The sequence below is a fragment of the Macadamia integrifolia genome, chromosome 5 (genome assembly GCF_013358625.1).
Source record: "Macadamia integrifolia cultivar HAES 741 chromosome 5, SCU_Mint_v3, whole genome shotgun sequence".
Taxonomy (NCBI): Eukaryota; Viridiplantae; Streptophyta; class Magnoliopsida; order Proteales; family Proteaceae; genus Macadamia; species Macadamia integrifolia.
Window position 1 is genome coordinate 37,615,052 of NC_056561.1, and position 19,914 is coordinate 37,634,965.

At 36.1% G+C, this 19,914-nt stretch overlaps 2 protein-coding genes, 1 long non-coding RNA gene and 1 other non-coding gene across 12 annotated transcripts in view; 3 read left to right on the forward strand and 1 right to left on the reverse strand.

The window, feature by feature from the left end:
* The first annotated feature begins 3,138 nt into the window (after positions 1-3,138).
* On the forward strand, positions 3,139-7,671 carry LOC122080041 (calcineurin B-like protein 10). Of its 8 annotated transcripts, none has more exons than XM_042646900.1 (10): positions 3,139-3,312; positions 3,396-3,549; positions 3,665-3,833; positions 3,957-4,039; positions 4,877-4,936; positions 5,206-5,320; positions 5,405-5,457; positions 6,759-6,839; positions 6,943-7,055; positions 7,290-7,671. In XM_042646900.1, the coding sequence occupies exons 1-10, from the start codon at positions 3,197-3,199 to the stop codon at positions 7,342-7,344; spliced, it is 999 nt and encodes a 332-aa protein (XP_042502834.1). In that variant the 5' UTR covers positions 3,139-3,196; the 3' UTR covers positions 7,345-7,671. The 8 variants fall into 8 exon arrangements, with proteins under 8 accessions (XP_042502834.1, XP_042502839.1, XP_042502840.1 ...); XM_042646905.1 differs by having other exon boundaries at positions 6,953-7,055; XM_042646906.1 differs by having other exon boundaries at positions 6,759-6,770; positions 6,953-7,055.
* A 4,284-nt stretch (positions 7,672-11,955) lies between these two features.
* Positions 11,956-14,067, forward strand: LOC122080045. The gene is made up of 2 exons (XR_006140591.1): positions 11,956-12,741; positions 13,482-14,067. It is a non-coding gene; the product is annotated as an uncharacterized LOC122080045 (long non-coding RNA).
* Positions 14,068-14,718: 651 nt separating this feature from the next.
* Positions 14,719-14,790, reverse strand: TRNAH-GUG. Its single transcript has one exon. It is a non-coding gene; the product is annotated as a tRNA-His (tRNA).
* A 2,013-nt stretch (positions 14,791-16,803) lies between these two features.
* Positions 16,804-19,914, forward strand: part of LOC122080043 (calcineurin B-like protein 10) — a 5,404-nt gene continuing 2,293 nt past the window's right edge. The window contains exons 1-3 of one of the 2 annotated variants that reach the window (XM_042646908.1): positions 16,808-17,072; positions 17,167-17,249; positions 19,712-19,771. In XM_042646908.1, the coding sequence (XP_042502842.1) occupies positions 16,910-17,072; positions 17,167-17,249; positions 19,712-19,771 (306 nt within the window). In that variant the 5' untranslated portion in view covers positions 16,808-16,909. Of the gene's footprint in view, positions 17,073-17,166; positions 17,250-19,711; positions 19,772-19,914 lie in introns of both variants that reach the window. The other variant, XM_042646909.1, reaches the window with a different exon arrangement.

Consider the following 19,914-nt stretch of genomic DNA (forward strand, 5'->3'; position numbering starts at 1 on the left):
CATGGTTATAGAGCACTAGTCCTTATATTTTGATATAGCTGATTTTTAGTTGAAACCTATTTTTTTGTCCCAAGGCTAACAAGGGACTGATATTTTTGTTAAAAAGCATAGCCTTATAGCTATGAACAAAAAAACTAAATTTACAGATCCTAACCTCATCATGTTGAACTTTATTCCTAATTAATGATATTTTCTCTTTCTCATCCTGAAAAAGAAAAAAAAAAAATCACAGCAAATAAGGAACTAATAGAGAGAAAATTCTAGACAATAACAGTTCTTAGACTATAAAACAAGATGTCAAAATATTAATTAAATCTTGTGGTCAGATTAGGAGGTGTGAAATTATCTTATTTGAGTACTTATGGAGAGAAGGAGAAGAAAAAAGAAAAAAGAAGATAATAATGCACCTTACATATTATAAATATGGATCTTACAACATAAAGAAAAAGCTCAAGCCAAAATCTAATTAATCAAATTTGTGTACAAAGATAGACCCCCTAAAAAACTTACATAAAAGACTACAAAAAGATTTAAACACTAAAAAGGAAATGATCAAGGCAATATTTAACTAATAATATAATATAACAAACTAGAAAACGACTTAAAACAGAATAGGACTTATATAATCCTATATAATCCTAATCCAACCCTATTAAAACACTTAATAACAAATTGATAAAAGGTTCCATGCATGGTGCCATGTATGGTGGTCCTGTCCCCACTCTCACAATAAGGGGTTGAAATGATCAAAAATAGGATTCCTATTCTCTGAAAAAGACAATCAGGGTGTGTATGGCAACGTCTTTGAGTTAGAATTATTTTTGTATGTTTCTGTTAATTTGTAATAAATCTGTATAAAATGATATTGTATGCTAAAACTGTAAAAATAAAATCTACCTCTAAAAAAACAAAATCACTTATGGAATGATATCAACAAAACTATTTCTTCTGCTGGTGGTAGTGGAGGCAGCAATATTCGAGTTGTTAATTATTATGTTTGGTCTTTTAGTTACCTTATTTGGTTTCTGTTAAAAAAAATCACCTTCAATTTATTTCTCAAAATTATTCCAAATGTGTTATTTTTCACCTGATTCATTAAAAAAAAAATAATAAATAAATAAATAAAAACATAAAAATAGGCGGGACGTCACATATATATATATATATATATTCTGTTCAAATGTGTTCTCACAAAACATAAAAACATAAAAAGTATTTTTTTTTTTTTATGTTGACATGCAGACCCTCAGCCACCCAGCCTCTCCCCCACCCCCAACATAATACATTTCAACAAGAAAAGAGAAGAAAATTATTATAAAAAAAAAAAAAAAAAAACAACACTACCAAGAAGTATGGGTTAATGTTAGGATAATGAATGGAGGTTTAAGGATCAGTTTCAGGCAGGTGCAACACAAAAATGTTTTTTTTTTTTTTTGGTTACTAATCATTTCCCCCTGTCATGAAATTGGCCTGAACAACCTAACACAGATGAGTGCAAATAGTCATAAAAGAAGAAAGAAGAAGACACATCTCTCCATCAGATCCATGTATGATAGCATGCTATAGCAAATTCACATAAATATGCATCACATATATCTCTACACCAACCTAGAAAAATTAATAATCAATGAAGAATAATATCTGCATGTTTCATAACTTATACCCACAAAAGAAAAAGGAAAGTAGTTCTTTGTTCGAGAGTGTAGCATATGTTAGTGTTTCTTGAGTTTATCTCTTTACTCTCACAGTAGAAGGGTAGATGTATCATTTAATAGGGGGAGTAAAGAGATATATGCAAGGAAGTGTTAGTGTATATTACGTTCCTTGATAGAGTTCATTTCTCTAAGGAGCAAAAAAAATTCTATTGTGGAAGAAAAAAAAAATACAAAAGAGACAGGCCAAAAAAAATATATATATATATATGATGTTGCCCCCTACACCAGGGCACTAAAGATGCTGATGCATGTCCTCTCATTGATCCAACATTCTGGTGTTTCTGTGCCAGCAGGATAGAGTCCTTTCGCCCATATTTATATTAAAGAGCCATAATTGGATGAGTCAGCACACATGGTAATGCTTGATTGTTAAATCAAACAATAAATGATGATACCTACTTTACCCTTCCACCTCCCCTGGCAGATTGAGCTTTAAAGGTCTCTCGCGATTTTAGGTTTGAGTGGATTTATTTGTAATAAATGAATGCAAAGTGTGAATATAATAAGGGCAAACATCAGGGAAGTAAATGTAAATTTCTCAAATATAAACTAAAGAATAGAATCGAGTATTAGGTTTAGAATTTAAACTTGAATTATAATTTCTTAAAATCATCAATAGATGAAACAAACAAACAAGGCAAAAGGTCTTATAAACAATACTATCCTTAGAGACCCACCTTAGTAATGCCATGTGGATTGATGATGTGATTCTGACATTCATTCATATACCTCTAATTCATTGCTGGCAATTTCTTGTCCTTACACACTCTAAATCGAGTAAAAAGTTAAAACTTGAACCCCCCCCCCACCCCCAGAGCAAGGAACTGAGGATCTTTAAATCTCTTAATAATAATAATAATAAATTATCTTTAGGTTTCTACCAGGAGTTTAAAATTCTGAATCAGGTACAATCAGATCATAATGGTCGGAAATCAATTTAAAAAAAAAAAAGAAAATTACAAAATTATCCACTTTTAGATTTTTCCTTACAAGATTATCTACTCAAAATTTTATCAACAACTTGTACCAAACATACGGAGCAAAATTGGGATTGGGATCCTCTCCAACATCATCGATCTTCCAATAATTCATTCAAATGCTGTGAATGCTTGGACACAAATCCCCAAGTATTAGCCGCCTTTGAATAATCATTGGAGAGACTTGGAGGATACAATTATTAGAGCGGAACCCGATCCCGTAAATCTGACAACTTGTAGAAGACCCTACCCAGACTGTATGGTACTACATATACCTTGTGGCTTGCTCATAGGGTTATTACATAATCATTGGCTCTTTGTGCCAAAGATACAGGGATTGCAAAATGACCACCCTACCCCTGCACATTTCGCAAGGACCACGTGAGCATGCAGCATTCTCTCCACAGATATCCCTACCGAGAAGGTACCCTCGTTTCATCAAAAAAAAAATAAAAAAGAAAAGGTACCCTCTCGTTCAAATGTGAAAGATGAACGACCCGTAATATGACTCGAAGGTCGTCTTTATCGAATGGATTATCGAATGGAATCAGGCAAGAACAGCAGCAGAAGCAGCAGCTTGTAATGGGTGGGCAGTTTCAAATTGATATAAAATTTGACCTGTAACGACTGTGATTGACCTTTGATCTACCTCTGCCTTGTACACTTTTGTTTTCGGAACCTCCCATGTATCCTTTACTTCTAGACTTTGGTTTTCCTGTAAACAGATAAATAGAGGAAACCCTCTTGGCCTGTTGTTCAAAAATCAAAATTCTATGATGGAAAGATCAAAGAGGGACCTAAAGAGAGATAGAAAGAGAATCGAATCTGGCAAGAACAGCAGCAACAGCAGCAATTTGGTATTGATTTAATTCAATTCTTTCTTCCAATCCTCTGTTTGGTAATTTGTTTGTTCTTTATCCTTCTGAGATGTTGGATTCTTTGACTGATCTGCTTTTCTTGCTACTTTCGTAGGATTCGAGCTCTCTGACGATAGGTGAGCGGCTGTGCGCAGTGGTCATACCGTTTATTGTCTTAATTGAAGTTGTGGTATCCACTGCAAGTTGTTGTTTCGACATCCGTCCACCGAGAAAGTTTCGCATCAAAACTCCTGACATTGCTGAACTCGCCAAGGGTTCTCCATGTGGGTTCCTTTTTTCAGTTCTTTAATAATATAAATACATTCTTCTTCTTCTTTGATCCAATGGGGAAATTGTTCTAGAAGTTTATTTATCTCTCTATTTCTCTCTTGGGTTTGTCTTTGAAGTTACGATTAACGAAGTGGAAGCACTGTACGAGCTGTTCAAGAAGCTGAGTAGCTCCATCATTGACGATGGCTTAATACACAAGGTACACTCTTTTTCTAATTTTTGAGGAACAATCCTCAGGGTAATGAGAAAGAGAATTATGTTAATGTTATGTGATATGTGATTCTAGGGCAAACTTTTTTGTGACTCTGGATTTTATTTTTCCCTTTTCTTCCATCTGGTGAGAATTTCTAGTCGTCCGAATTCTAAATACTTTATATTTTTTTTTGTTCAAAATATGGGTTTGAATTTTGTAATTATCTAATCTGTGTTCATTACTTGTTTTGTTAAGTTCATTAACGTTTCCAAAAGGTTAGTTTCTGCAAGGGAAGTGATCTGAAAAGAATGCATAGAGATGCCATCAGGTCTAACTACTGTTAGATTAGAATCCAACTGAACATCCTCTTCAGTCGAAACACATTTCATAACTCATTCAATGTTTGAACCAACTCTCAAACTAGACTAGTATACCTCCAAAAAAAAAATTAAATTTAACAACAAAATCAAGGGAATAGGGACCTGTACGCTATCAGTAATATAGAACAAGAGCTTGTCTCTGTTCCTTTCTTATGTTCGGTGGATCATTCCCCCCCCCCCTTCCCTTCTTCATTCTACTGTACCTTTTTCCTGATGAAAAATTTTCCATTCGGGAGTTTCTTCATAATAAATCATGTTAGTTTTTGTCCAAAAAATAAAGAATAATATTCTTACTTTTCAACTTTGCTGATTGGTTAGCGACTGAAAATTCATTATTTGGTGACTTTCACTGGAAAAAAATTGAAATCTCTAATTTTCCACTTTTGTATTTTTTTTCCGTGACTTGTACAAAGTGTTTCCATGCCATAATAGGCTTATAATTAATTTGTCAGTTATTTGATAGGAAGAGCTCCGACTGGCATTATTCAAGACTCCATCTGGAGAGAATCTTTTCTTAGATAGGGTAAGTTCATGCCTTAAATTATCTTTCATGTTCTTCCTTCTACTAAATGGCTATATCACTCTTTGGAATAGAGAGGTGCTGGAATTGGCTAAGAGTATATACCATGGTTATAGAGTCATTAATATTATTAGCACCCCCTTTGGGATTGATAAGCTTGAATGAGGCTCATCAACTGGAATTTTAAACTCTACACTTGGCAAGTTACAAGTACTTTTCTTTTCGGTTTTAGGTTTGTGCTAATTATTCTGTCACTGTCTTTGCTGTAACAGGTTTTTGATATTTTCGATGAAAAGAGAAATGGTGTTATTGATTTTGATGAATTTGTCCATGCACTCAGTGTCTTCCATCCTTATGCTCCTTTGGAGGACAAAATTGATTGTAAGGGTTTGGAAACCATGTTGTGGTTGTTTATATAATTAAAATACATCATGCCTGTAACTTGTTTGTGTCTTCTTTGATTTTCTGCAGTTGCATTTAGGCTTTATGATCTGAGACAAACAGGGTATATTGAACGGGAAGAAGTGAGTCTCTCTTCTTTTACCCTGTTGGTTTTTAGTGATGGTTTTCATTGTATGCCAAAGATTTGTACTAAAAATATTGTTAACCTGACTAGATTTTAGCTCATATGACTTGTATGGGCAAAAGCTTGAATTATGTGGAAAGCAAAAGAGTTTACTTTTGTGTCTTCCCTCAAAGTCATCTAGTCTTGCATCAGATGTGCCGCAGATTTAAAATGCCAGGCGTGCACAGAACTGGTCCCCCTCAGTTTTTATTTTCTTTGAGCTCTTTTCTGTGTGGAGAAGATCAGAGAGTACACAAAAAGAGCAGAGAATGTTGAGGAGGACCTCTTGATAATTGAACATGAGACTTCTACCTTTATAAACCATTTCTCCTATAACTCACCTCAGTGGCAATTAGTGACATATTTATGAAAATATAATCCTTCATACTCTCTTTTATCTCCCAGAAATGATCTCAGTCTAACAAACATGTTCTAACAGGAACATATTTTCTATTTAGTAGGTATCACATAACGGAAAGTAGCAATGTTGATTTTAGATGTTGTTGGGTAGTACTTTTATATTTGTTTGCTTTATTTTGATCATGAAAAGGAATAGTGAGTTGATTTGTAGCGCCTTTCATGGGTTGTGTAATTATATATATAGGGGAGAGGAATTCTGCCCGTTCACGCCCACTACCCCCAGACACAGCTGGGTCTGAAATACCCAGCACACATGGGGCAGCTGGGTCTTTTCACACCCAGCTTTGTCTGGGTCTAGGGAACGCCAGTTGGCAGAGTTCTTTCTCCCTAATATATTGTGATAGAGATTTTGAGTTATAACCAACCTTTAAGGCAATATGAGTTCATTACGGGGAAAAAAAAATTTCACTCTCCCAAACTACTTAAAGAAAAATTGATCGAGTTTCCCTGCACCCACGGTGAATGGGAATCTGTTCACTGCCGGTGATCAAGGCCACTCAGAGGGTTGGGGGGGGGGGGGGAAAGATTTCTGGACCCTTGGATCCCGCTCTGAAGCTCACCTTGCAGTCAAGGAAAACTTTGTCCAAGAAAAATTACTTAAGTTACTTCTTTTGATGATCTGGAGCTGAGTTAGTGGATTACTCCAACCAGAAGTCTCGTTTGATTTTGAAACTTATTCGCTGTTGAGTTGTTAGCACAATTCCATCTCTATTTAGGAAGCAATTCTTTCATGTTGATTCTGCATTAATTTTTTATTTGTGATCTATCATATGTTCTATTATGTTTCTTTGTTGAGATCCCGACATAGAAAAGTATCATCTAAGCACTGGTCACTTGCAGGTTAAGCAGATGGTAATTGCTATTTTGTCGGAGTCTGAAGTGCATCTGTCAGATGAACTTGTAGAAGCAATCATTGATAAGGCATGAGTTTGGACAAGTTCATCTTGTTTTCCAGGAAGGAAAATCATTTTTATTTGCTTCATGTTCTGGAGTATCATTCTTTAGATCTTCAATCTCTGAGCAGACTTTTGCAGATGCTGATGCTGACATGGATGGTAAAATCAACAAAGAGGAATGGAAAGCTTTTGTTATTCGAAATCCCAACCTTTTGAAGAACATGACTCTTCCATATTTGAGGTAATATGCATATTTTTAGATTTAGGGTGTGTAAAAGTGGTAGATATTTTGTGAATTAATGGTATACTATGCTTCTAAAACTAGTATCTTTTCGTGAAATATGTACTCTATATAGTTTACTGTAGGTTGATATAAATAGAATCCCTATTGAGCTCACATTTTTATTCTTGGTTCGTTGCATGTTTATATCTTAAAACTTGATGCTCTTTTATTTACATGTTTATCATCTTTCAGGGACATCACCACAGTATTTCCAAGTTTTGTTTTCAACACTGTGGTTGAGGATTGAATTGGAATTTGCTTGCTCAAGACTATCAAAGAGATTCTGGGAACTTCAGGTCCATTAAGACCACTTAGCGATGTCATCGAAGCTGAATCTTTCCTTCCAAAAGGTTTGTGATGTGTGTTGAAGCTATACTAATCATCTTTGCGGCTGGTTGAGGTGTTGGTTCTGCAGCATGTGAAACCAGAATTGTTGGTCAATTAAATTCCTTATCTTAGTTGTTGAAGGCCCTGCCACGGATAAATATTTGGCCTATTTCATACTCGTTGATTTAATCCATCTTATGTTGTAACAGAGATTATTATTGCTGATTATGAATTCCTTGCTCATAAATAGTTTCTTTGTATTTCCTATTTTTCTCTTTCTTCCCTTAAGCCACCCTTCCTCCCCAGGAGCTGTCGCTTGATCAATGGGAAAAGCATAATATTCAATGCGTCTCATTTTCCTCTTGCCTGTGGCCTGGTATCTGTTCTCAAATTTGAGAAGGTATATCCAGGAGGTCATTGAAAGTCTAATTGAACAGACAATGAGCTAAGATTTGCATGTAAGAAATGTTTGAATGCTCAATCAGGGCTTCAAACTCTTTGAATGGCTTAGACTATACTTCCAGGATGCTTGTTTTACTATGTGTGCGCATGCATAACAACCCAAAAATAAGAAAATTAATACTTGCAGCAGGAGATCTGGACTTTTGCTGTGTGCAGCAGGAGGTCTTGACTTGTTATTCCATATCAAGATCAAGCTTTGATGAGTGATCTTATCCTCATTCAGTTGCCTGAGTTCTCAGTTCTTGAACCCATTTAAATACGTCTATCTGTTTCTTGGAGATTTGCTTGAGCAACTAATCAAGTATTACATGATAGTTCCATCCTATTGACTGATTTTGAACGGATCTAATTTTGATGGATACCTTGTGCAGACAATATTATTTTCATTCTCTCTCCCATTTCAGGTCAAACTAGTGTTTAGCACATTGAAATTCAAACTAGTAGGGCTTGCTGAATCCTTAGTTGTGTGTGTTCTCCTCCTTTGCAACATTGAAGGCAGCCAGAAGGATTTTGACATCTATTCAGATAAAACTGGAAGTAGGGCTGTACCTGGATTCCGTGGTGAACCTGGCCTTCCCTGATTCATTAACATTCATCATCTTTACACTTATGTTACCTCCGGGATTGTCTACATCTTTCTACAGTTTTTGCACTTTATCTCCTCATATTGTACCATGTGAGGCATGTCGTTCACTTATGACCTCTGTAAATTGGACCCTTGTATTGATTTAGTCATTTCTAGATGGAGATCTGGCATTTGAACCATTGATACACCTTCTAAAGCTAGTGCTTGGCTTGTAGTTTTTAGAGCATTGTTCAAAAGCTTGTGGATTGCTGATACATAATCAAATCCTATAACAATTCAATCCAAGGGATGTAGACACATTTGGCATGCATTTGGAATAGATTCCGGGTTTAGAGTGCATTCTGAAATCTGATTCTTCTCTATTATCTCATTTCAAAATGCATTCTAGGCTCAAAATCTATTCTGAAAATTACCAGCCAGTGTTTAGTATTCATTTCTTGTTGTCATGAAATTGACCTGAACACCCTTACACAAATCCAACAAAGTGTTCCTATCAAGTTGATTGATGGTTTCAAATGCTACTTCTCCTTAGGGTCATTCACACGGGGTGTTTAGTGTTCTTCATTGCTTTCGATGAAAGTTGAAAGTTCTCATTCAATCCTAGTATGACCTAGTCTATGCGATTGTGGGATCAATATAGGTCCTGGGGACTAGTCAAGCCAAAAGCATAGATATCCGTTGACACACCCCCCCCCCCAAAAAAAAAAAAAAAAAAGAAAAAAGAAGAAGAAGATAAAGATAGACAAACCTCTCCATCAGATCCTACACCACAATGACACTTCCATTATCTAAAAGCAACACCAGCATCTTTCATTACTTATACCAATATAGGTTTTTTATATAAAATAAAAATGGAAAAATGTTACTTGCTTAATGAAGAAAGGTGATTTCCCTTCCCTCATTTTTCTCTCTCACCTCTAGCATCTCCCTTCTCACCCTTCCTCACCGGTGAATCCAATCTATTATGTGGAAGATGTTTGTGCCGGTCTAGTGAAACTCTCTGAACGTGTTAGATTTGATAAACCTAGTTCAAAAACATCACTCCACATTACAATCTATTATGTGGAAGATGTTTGTGCTGAATGTTGGTTTTTTGGCTTTAGGCCCGTTTGGTTGCAATGGGAATTTAAAGGGAAGGGAAGTGAACTTTTCATATTTTAATAAATGTTTATAATCATTATCCCATATAATTGTGTAAACTACTTAATTTTTTTAACGAGTTCTTACATATAATTTTTATATTACATATTATAGCAAAGGGTTTTGGATGCGAAGTGAAATGAAATTTTATAATAACCAAATATGGAATGATTTGAAGTTAATGTTAAAATCACATGGGTAATGATTGCATATATATATTTTTTTTTAAGTATGAAAATTTCACTTATCTTCCTTTTAATTCCCTTGCAACCAAACATAGCTTTTTATCAAAATCTCTTTGTCCTAATTAGATACAAATGAAAGAAGGGGGAAAATGATAATAATGTAAGCCAACACGGAGGCAGCATTGGTTCTGATGAGGGTATTTCTTCCCAACCACGGCACGGGTAGGGATCGTCCTGACCAAGGTTGCACCTCGGCCCTCCATCAGGGCGTGCTGCTACCTCGGCATCTCATCAGGCCGTGCTACTGCCTCGGCCCTCTATCAAGGCGAGCTACCACCTTAGCCCTCAATCAGGTCGTGCTACCACCTCGGCCCTCCATCAGGCTGTGCTGCCACCTCGGCCCTCCATCAGGCCATGCCGCCACCTCCGCCCTCCATCAGGCCGTGCTGCCACCTCGGCATCTCATCAGGGCGAGCTACTGCCTTGGCCCTCAATCAGGCCATCCTACCACCTCAGCCCTTCATCAGGCCATGCTGCCACCTAGGCCCTCCATCAGGCTGTGCCGCCACCTCGGCCCTCCATCAGGCCGTGCTGTCACCTCGGCATCTCATCAGGGCGAGCTACTGCCTCGGCCCTCAATCAGGTCGTGCTGCCACCTCGGCCCTCAATCAGGCTGTGTTGCAACCTCGGCTCTCCATCAGGCCGTGCTACCACCTCGGCCCTCCATCAGGCCTTGCTACCACCTCGGCATCTCATCAGGCCGTGCTACTGCCTCGGCCCTCCATCAGGGTGAGCTGCCACCTCTGCCCTCAATCAGGCCGTGCTACCACCTCAGCCCTCCATCAGGCCGTGCTGCCACCTCGACCCTCCATCAGGCCATGCCGCCATCTCGGCCCTCCATCAGGCCGTGCTACCAGTCACCTCAGCTGACCTATCACCTCGGCTCAACACAGTCAAGTAAGGCACCCAGAAACGTGCTCTCGTCCACTCCTACATTCAAAGAACGTAATCCCTGATCACGGGGGCAGGACTCTATCCACTACATGTCATCAGAGGCGTCCACCCCTCTCACAACTTGTACCTCCAAGATCAATGGGGAATATTCTCAGAATATTCCCTGGAACCCGGAATATTCCCAAAATCACAGAGCCACTCCCCTCAAGGACTCTCCGCCTAAACCGGACTCTCCACAAACTTCCCTCCTTCTCTCTCCACTAACAGCCTATAAATACCAAGGTAAGCCTCCATCATGGGGATGGATCAATCATTCTTTTTACTGGAAAAGCTCTCTTGAGCATCTGCTGTGGAAAGATCTGACTTAGGCATCGGAGAGTCCCCCGTCGAGTCAGCCCGGCTCTCCCCTGTCCTCTCTTATGTGCAGGCTGGCTGAAGCACTAAGAACTGTAGGGAAGGTCATCCGGTCAATTTTTACCGCATCAGGTTCTACTCACACAAGAATCAATTTTGGATGAGTCAGCACACGTGGTAAATATTTGATCTTAAATTAGTGATAATCCTTTATCAAAAAAAAAAAAAAAAAAAGTGATAGTTAAATTTATATTAGAATGACTTAAGCAGAAGAGGAAACAAAACAACCAAGACAAATGGTTTTATAAATGGTTGTTGTAGAGTATCTAAGGGTAATCCACCTAAATTATGTCTGATAATTCCAAATGAGCCAAATTCAATACACGTGGTAAATACTTGATTTTAAATTAATGATAATTAATTAAATAAACGAAATAAGAAGACTGAATATTGGGCATAGAATTTTAAATTTAGATTAGAATGACTAAGTCAGAAGGGGAAACAAACAAACAAGGGAAATGGTTTTATAGATGGTTGCTATCCATAGAGTTTTACTTTAAAAAAAAACGAATATTTAAAGATAACCCACCAAATTATGTCATGTAGATTAGTGATATGATAATTTTAACCATTAGGTCTGCAATGAAACAACATAGGAATCGAATTTTTTTAACCCATAATCTAATTTAAGCATTACATGCACCCTCTTAATAGTAATGGAATTTTAAAGCTTTATTTTAACATCTGACCAATTCCTTTATTTATTTTTCCAACCTCAAAGATATGTGAGTAGAGATCTCTGTCTTCCTCCCCTAATCATACCTGATGTGAGGTACAGATAAGTGTGCTGTCTATAGATTGAAAGGAAGAAGACGGAAGAGTGAGACCACCTTGGGACCACCTTCTTGTAGCCTTCTGTTTTTGGAACCCGAAGGGAACCCCTGGTCCTAATCTTCCCCCTTTTTTTTTTTTTTTTGGAATGTAAAATGGAATCTGGAAGAACAGCAGCACTTGTAAAACGTTGATTTGATTTTCTGTTGTTGAATCTTTTTCACAGGTATTTTGGAATAGATGGGCTATTATCCAATTGAGCTAAAACTAATTGATCTGTGATAAAGAAATTTTGATCTGATTCTCTACAAAATTTCAAGCTTTCAGACCTGCTATAGGTTGGGTTGTTCATGGATAACCTAAGGAAGGTGATGAAACTTGATCGCAACAGACGTCGTCATCTTGGTCCTGTCATCTTCACCTGTCTTTTCAAACTTTTACTTTCAGAATCTCCCATGTATCATCATCCTCTAGGACCAAAACCTAACGGAAGGATGGACCTTGAGAGAGAAAAAATGGGATCTGACAGCAACGCAGCTTGGTTTTGAGTAGATAAATAAAGGGAACCCTCTCGTCAAATTGCTTCAAAACCTATGATGGAAAGATGAACATAAAGAAGGAGAGAAAGAGAATGGAATCTGGGAAGAAGAAGAACAGCATCAGCATCAGCAGAAGCAGAAGCAGCAAATTGGTATTGATTTAATTCAATTCAATCTTCCAAGTTACGGTTAACGAAGTGGAAGCACTGACTCTACGAGCAGCTGAGTAACACCATCGTCCCGTTGACGATGGCTTAATCCACAAGGTACCTTCTTCTCTTACTCTATAATTGTATAAAGTAAATGTTTAAACTGTTAGTACTTACACCATTTATGACATGCTCTTGATTAATTATATGTTAAATTTCAGAGTTTAATTCAATCAATTAACTCTTGTATTAATATAATTTTATTACATTGTATTGGTTTGAGATAATGAAAAAAAAATCCACAACGGATCTGTATTGATAGTCGTATAGGTACCGTAATGTCCATGCATGTGTCTCATACTCTAACCATTATTCAATGCTCTTCGAACTTTAACTAGGAATAAATGATTATTTACCAGAAAAAAAAAATTGTAAAACCAATCAGTATCCTCAAATTTATGTTGTATGTGATATGTAAATCTAGGGAAAATGTTTTACCAAAAAGAAAAAATTTCTAAGGGAAATGCAGTTGTGGGGTCAAGCCCGTGGTCAATCACATGGGAGTGTTTAATGCTCTTAGTGTTTAATGCTCTTACTTCCTTGGGGCCAATCACATGGGGGTATTTAATGCTCTTCACTGCTTTCAGTGAAAGTTGAATGATTCTCATTCAACCTTGGTGTGACTTGGTCCATGCGATTGTGGGGTCAGTATGAGCCCACGGGACCAGTTTAATCTGGATACCCAGTCATTAGCAGAAAATAAAAACACAGTTCGATCTCATTTTAAGAGGCAATATTTCATTTTGATTCTCTTATATTTTCCCGTTGAGTATCATCTAAGCACTGGTCACTTGCAGGTTAAGCAGATGGTAATTGCTATTTTGTTGGAGTCTGAAGTGCATCTGTCAGATGAAATTGTAGAAGCAATCATTGATAAGGCATGGGTTTGAATAAGATTACTTTGTTTATCAAAAAGGAAAATCATTTTTTTGCTTCATCGTTTGGAGGATCATTCCATACATCTTCATTCTTTGAGAAGACTTTTGCAGATGCTGATGCTGACATGGATGGTAAAATCTACAAAGAAGAATGGAAGGCTTTTGTTATTCGAAATCCCAACCTTTTGAAGAACATGACTCTTCCATATTTGAGTTGATATGGTTTTTCAGATTTAGTGTATAGAAGTGATAGAGATTTTGTCAAGTAACGCTTACACTAGCTGGTCGGAAATCTGACCGCATTGCTTCGTTGCGACAGTGAATTGCTTCGTATTTTCTCCTGGATTAGAGATGCATATTTTCTCAAGATTTATTATTATTATTTTTTTAATGTTTTTTTCCCCGTTGATGGCCTCTCCGAAAGTGGATGAATTATAAAATTTGAATGCCCCACAATCGTATGGATTGGGTCATACCGGGGTTAAATGAGAACCATTCAAGTGAATTGCTTCGTATTCTCTCCTGGATTAGAGATGCATATTTTCTCAAGATTTATTATTATTTTTTTTAATGTTTTTTTCCCTGTTGATGGCTTCTCCGAAAGTGGATGAATTATAAAATTTGAATGCCCCACAATCACATGGACTGGGTCATACCGGGGTTAAATGAGAACCATTCAACCTTCACTGAAAGCAGTGAAGAGCACTAAACACCCCATGTGATTGGCTCCAAGGAGGTAAGAGGAGTCGAACTCAGAACCACATGCTTCTGGAGTCAAAGGTCCCTTGCCAACTCGGCTACCCCATTGGAGTTGAAGCTTCAGGTCCATGTAAGACCACTTAGTGATGCCATTGAAGCTAAATCTTTGCTTCCTAAAGGTTTTTGTGTGTTGAAGCCCTACTAATTATCATCCTTGGAGGTGGTGAAGGTGTTGATTTTGAAAAATGTAGGTGAAACCAGAATCATTGCTCACTTAAATTCCTTATCATGGATCCGATCAAAGACAGCAAAAGGAAAATTAGAAGTAAAAAGGGAAGAACCCAAACAAATAATTAGTAAAATCTCATCTATATATATGGGGTTGGCTACATGAAATTTTATCCTCCAATATTCAGATATCTATTTGAAGTCATACTTGAAACAAAAATGTTAAATATGTGGCTGCTGGGATTCGAGCCCAGGTCTCCACGGCCACAACGTGGAATTCTTACCACTAAACTACAGCCACTTCATATATGTAATAATTATTAATTAAATCCATGTTATTTCAAACAGTTTTTATTATTGCTGATTATGAATTCCTTGCCTATATATAGTTTCTTCATATTCCTTTTTTTTTTTCCTCTTTCTTTCCTTCCCTCACACTTCCTCCCCAGGAGCTACAACTTGATCAATGGGAAGAGCATAATATATAGTCAACGCCCCTCATCTTCCTCTTGTCCTGTGGCCTGCTATAACTGCTATCAAATTTGAGAATTCATGTCCAGGAGGTCATTGAAAGTGTAATTAATTGAACAATCAATGAGCTAAAATTTGCTTGTAAGAAATGTGTGAAAGCTCAATCTGGGCTTCAATCTATTTGGATGGCTCAGACATATCAGTTTCAATGTCTTATGCCCATTTCATGTCCTTCACCTTATAACCATTAAAAAATTTGGCTGCTACCCGTTGCATCAAAGAAATAGAATAATTCCCTTCACCTTAGGGTTTACGAATATCATCCTAGGTTTTGGTATTTTCCAAAATACCCATTCAGGTTCCATTTCTTTGGTTGCTACGGTGGTTGCAAGTAAATTTCATTCATACCACTATATTTGTTACACAATGATTCTCCGATAACATTTTTGAATTACATGTCATGTCCATGACTATTGTTTGTTATTAGGAACTAACATTCACCAGTCATTTCTGGCCGAATTATTTATATTAAATACATCTCTAATGTATGATTTACAATTCCCTTCAATTAGGTTACTAGGAAAGTTGAATTCTTCTTGAACTCTTAATTTTTGAGGTGTTGTTCTTTATCAATTGAGCAACCCTTGGAGTACAATTATCTGATTTTAAGCCGTGACAAGTCCTATTCTAATGATGGAGTGATGTTACCTGACATGAGCTAGTGTTGCAGACTCTGTAGTGTGTTACCTAATCAATTTTGTGGTTTTCTGAAGTTATAATGGGCTACGTGGAAAGTGGATCACGTTCTCTTACCAGAAATCATTCTGGCTTCATTCTGATTTTCTTTTTTTTCGGTGCAATAATTTTTTCATCCAAAATGACGAAGCAAAAACAGTCATTACAGAATTTCATTCATTCTCTTGAAAGGAAGGCACCATTTGATAATATTTCACTTCTGTTATTTCTGTATTTTTTTATTATAAAAAATAAAAAAATAGTCTAAAAAATATTTGATAAAGTTATTTTATTTTATTTTTTTCTGTAAACATAAATCAAAATTTATGTTTATTTATCATTCTAGAAACAATTTTGATAAAACAAGTCAGACTTGTTTCATCGTTTCTAGAAACAAATTAAAGAGAAAAAAAAGTTGTTGTACTTGATAAATTTCTCAATTATTTAAACTTAAAAATAAACAATCGAACCATTTCTCCCTATTGGGCATCCGATGATACTATTAGATTTTTTAGTGATACTATGTTTATAAAAAACATTTCGAGAAACAAATTTATTAAACATAAAAAAATTCATTTTTATTTTTAAAAAGGTGAAAAATCATTTTTACTATTTCTAGACACATAAACAATAAAAACATTATCAAGCGATGTCCAAGATCTTTAAAACCCTAGTTAGAAAAAAGATAACGCCCATTTTGAAACACGATGGATCATCTCATTCTAAGTTCTACCGACCTATGCAAAGCTGTAGAAAGAAAAGGATGCGACGAAAAATTCTGATTGACACATGAAATCCACATGGGGAAAATTTCTTGATGGGACACTCTACGTCTCTACCCTAGCATCGTTAACATGAAAGCTGAAACAAATTTGTGGAAGACGTCAATACGACCTAACTTATTCATATCTTTTTAATCATTGTTTCCATGACGATGACTAATCAAGATTCATACGTCAAGACGAAGGAGGAATTCTCCATAATACTTGAAACCCAGATACAACTTCAATACGTCTCATCTTCTTAGAATAATTACTTCACTGACTTAATTAATTTAAGATATGTACGGAACCATCTTTTCGTCTAATTCCTCCAAAACCTATGATGGAAAGATGGATCTAGAGAGAGAGAGAGAGAGAGAACGGAATTTGGCAATTCATCCTTCCGATCCTATATATGGTCGGTGTGTTTAGTGGGGCTGGATTTAAGAAAAGATGGAATGGATAAGCGAGCGGCTGTGCGTAGTGGTGTTACCTTTTATCGGCTTAACGGAAGTCGTGGTATTCGCCGTAAGTGGTTGCTTCCACTGCCTGCCACAGAGAAGAGGATGTCGCTTCAAGACTCCTGACATTGTTCGACTCGCCAATGTTACTCCATGTGGGTTCCACCGTTCCTGCTTGCTCATTCATTTCTTACCCTTTTGAAGCTTTTTTATTGAACCAGTTTTCTCTTTCTGGGTTTGTCTTTGAAGTTACGGTTAAGGAAGTGGAAGCACTGTACGAACTATTCAAGCAGCTGAGTAGCTCCATCATTGATGAGGGCATAACCCACAAGGTACTTTCCCCCCCCCCCTTCCCCTACGGTTCTGGAGTCTCAGTTCTGTATCGAGTTGACGTCTCATACGCTCTTGGTCTTGGTATCTAGAATTCACTTTCTCTCTCTGTATTTAATGGATTCGAAATACCTAGATTATGAATATACGAGAACAATCTTGTACGTAAACTTGATCTTACAAAGGTACTTTTTTCTTTTTTTCTTTTTTTTTTTTTTAAAAAAAAAAAGAAAGCTACCTAATTGCATGACCCCTACACTAGCGTTGGTAGAAAGAATGAAAGGATGCACAAGAACATCAACTAGCAAGGCCATTATTCCCTCAACCCCGTGTTTAGGAATGGGGGCCATGGAAGCTAATAACAATCTTTTTTTTTTTTCTTTTTAATATCAAAAAATAATATTGTCACAAGGAGTATGTTATTTTTTCAGATTTTACACCATGGAAAAGATGATATGTCCATTTCTATCATTGGATAAAGAGGTTATCTGAATTTGAGGAATCAAGATCAGAATCAATCAATTCTGAATTTGGTTCTAGCCAATTCATATATTCTTGATTTCTAGGGTTAAGGCTATGATTCTTAGTGAATTGGAATCAACATCGGAATTGATAGAAAAATTTCATTACCGATTCTATTTACTTAAATCATGGACGACATGCTCTAAATTAATCATATATGTCAAATTTTAGAGTCTAATAAATTAAATACATCTTGTCTAATAACAAGCATATGCTCCGGTCACAAACAACCTAGTTATTAAATTCTTCGAATTATTCTCGAATAATTCAGTCGAATAGAATTTTATCGAATTTTACGAATTATTCTGTCCAAATCTGAATCAAATAAAAAATTCTCGAATTTTATAGACTTTTTTAAAATTCATGAATAATTTGGCTAAACCGAATTTTGTCCGAATTATAACCGAATTTTATCCCATGTTAAAAAAAACTTTACCATTGATAAGTCAATAAGCCTTTAGAAAATAGTGTGATTATAATGCATTTATTATCATAATGTTATTTTTCTTCTTTTTTTAATAAAAACCAATAAAGCTTATCTTTCTTGAGGTAATCTCTCACATTTCTACAAAAAAAAAAAAATCTCACCCCATGTTGGTTTGACTAAGTTTTACAGTCGTTATTCTCTCTCTAGTCTTTAAGCTAAATATGCATGGTGGGTGACGTGGGTTTAGCTGAATTTGTGCTCAGTCCCACCTCTCAATTTCTCTTTCTCTGATTCAATTATTTGAGTAAGAGGACATGAGTTTAGAAAAATAAAAAGAGCTAAATATAATATTTTTATCTTTAAAAATTAAAATTTTAATTTTTATATCATTTGTATGTTATGTACATATGATAATTGATAGATAATATGAAACAAGTATTGCAAATATTAAAAATAACATCCGAATTTTTTGTCCGCTTTTTATTTTTGTAAACGAATAATTTCTGAATCCGAATCCAAACTCGAATTTTATTATCTCCGCTTTTTTTACTGAATCGTTGAATTAATGAAATGAATTAATCTGAATAATTCTTCATCCGAATAATTCATGAATCCAAATTTAATAACTATGCAAACAACAGTTGAACGGTTTGGGATCTAATTTTGGAACCAATTAGAAGAAAAGGACAAAATAGTCATCATGGGATGTGTTTCTTAGTGGCTTTATAACTACAAGATTAATAAGGAATTGGCTGTACATTGGCTGTACTGAACCACTAGAACCATTTAAGACTCATATGTAAGCCGAGTGACAAGGATTATTTCATTACACAAGATATTAAGTTTGTAACCTTTGGATTTTTTAAATAAACGAAAAATGTTGGGTACATCAGTTGGTTTGGAGGGGACACGGTACTCCATCTTAGGAAGCGAGGTCCCGTGATCAAACATTTTTCACTACATCTAACTTCTTGGGGCCACTGCACGAGAGTTTCTGTCTCGAACTGAGCCAGTCCTATGTCAACGGTATCATAGTGACCCCAAGGACTAGTCGGGTCAAAAGATCCAGACACCTTGGGTATCAAAAAAAAAAAACATTAACATATTCTCTATGTCTATCTTTCTTCCTCCTTTGCAATGACCCTGTCCCTTCTCTATCTCTCTCCTGTAAAAAGCTGACACACTGCCAATGTAATATAAGCTAATGCCTCTCATCCTTAAAAATTAAAATAAATTGAAATCATAGTTAGTGAAAAGGTTCTATGCCTAAAGCATAAACCACCTCACATGTAATTTTTTTTAAATTATTTATTTAATTTTTTTTAAATAAGAGAAATAATTATTAAAAAATTAAATGTGTGAGGGTCGAGAGTACCTTGATCAGAGAACCCTTTCCCTCATGCTTATCATAATGTCATTGTTTATACTATAGATGTGAAATGAGTAACTCACACTAAAAATAAACATATATATATATATATATATAATTTTTTTACCTTATTATTTATTTGACAGGAAGAGTTACAACTGCCCTTATTCAAGACTCCATTTGGAGAGAATCTTTTTCTAGATAGGGTAAGTTCATGCCTTATATTTCATGTTCTTGCTTCTGCTAAATGACTTTTTGGAAGAGAGAGAGAAAACTTCTTTTAGAGTTGCTTGAATTGGCTAAGAGTCCATACCATTGTTATTTATATACTATTGGTCCCCCCCCCCCC

Excerpts from the sequence above, each read along its gene's own strand:
- LOC122080041 (XM_042646900.1), top strand. The coding sequence starts at position 3,197 with ATGACTCGAAGGTCGTCTTTATCGAATGGATTATCGAATGGAATCAGG. Across the intron at positions 4,937-5,205 it reads AGAATCTTTTCTTAGATAGG|GTTTTTGATATTTTCGATGA; the intron begins GTAAGTTCATGC and ends TTGCTGTAACAG. Across the intron at positions 5,321-5,404 it reads GGACAAAATTGATTGTAAGG|TTGCATTTAGGCTTTATGAT; the intron begins GTTTGGAAACCA and ends GATTTTCTGCAG.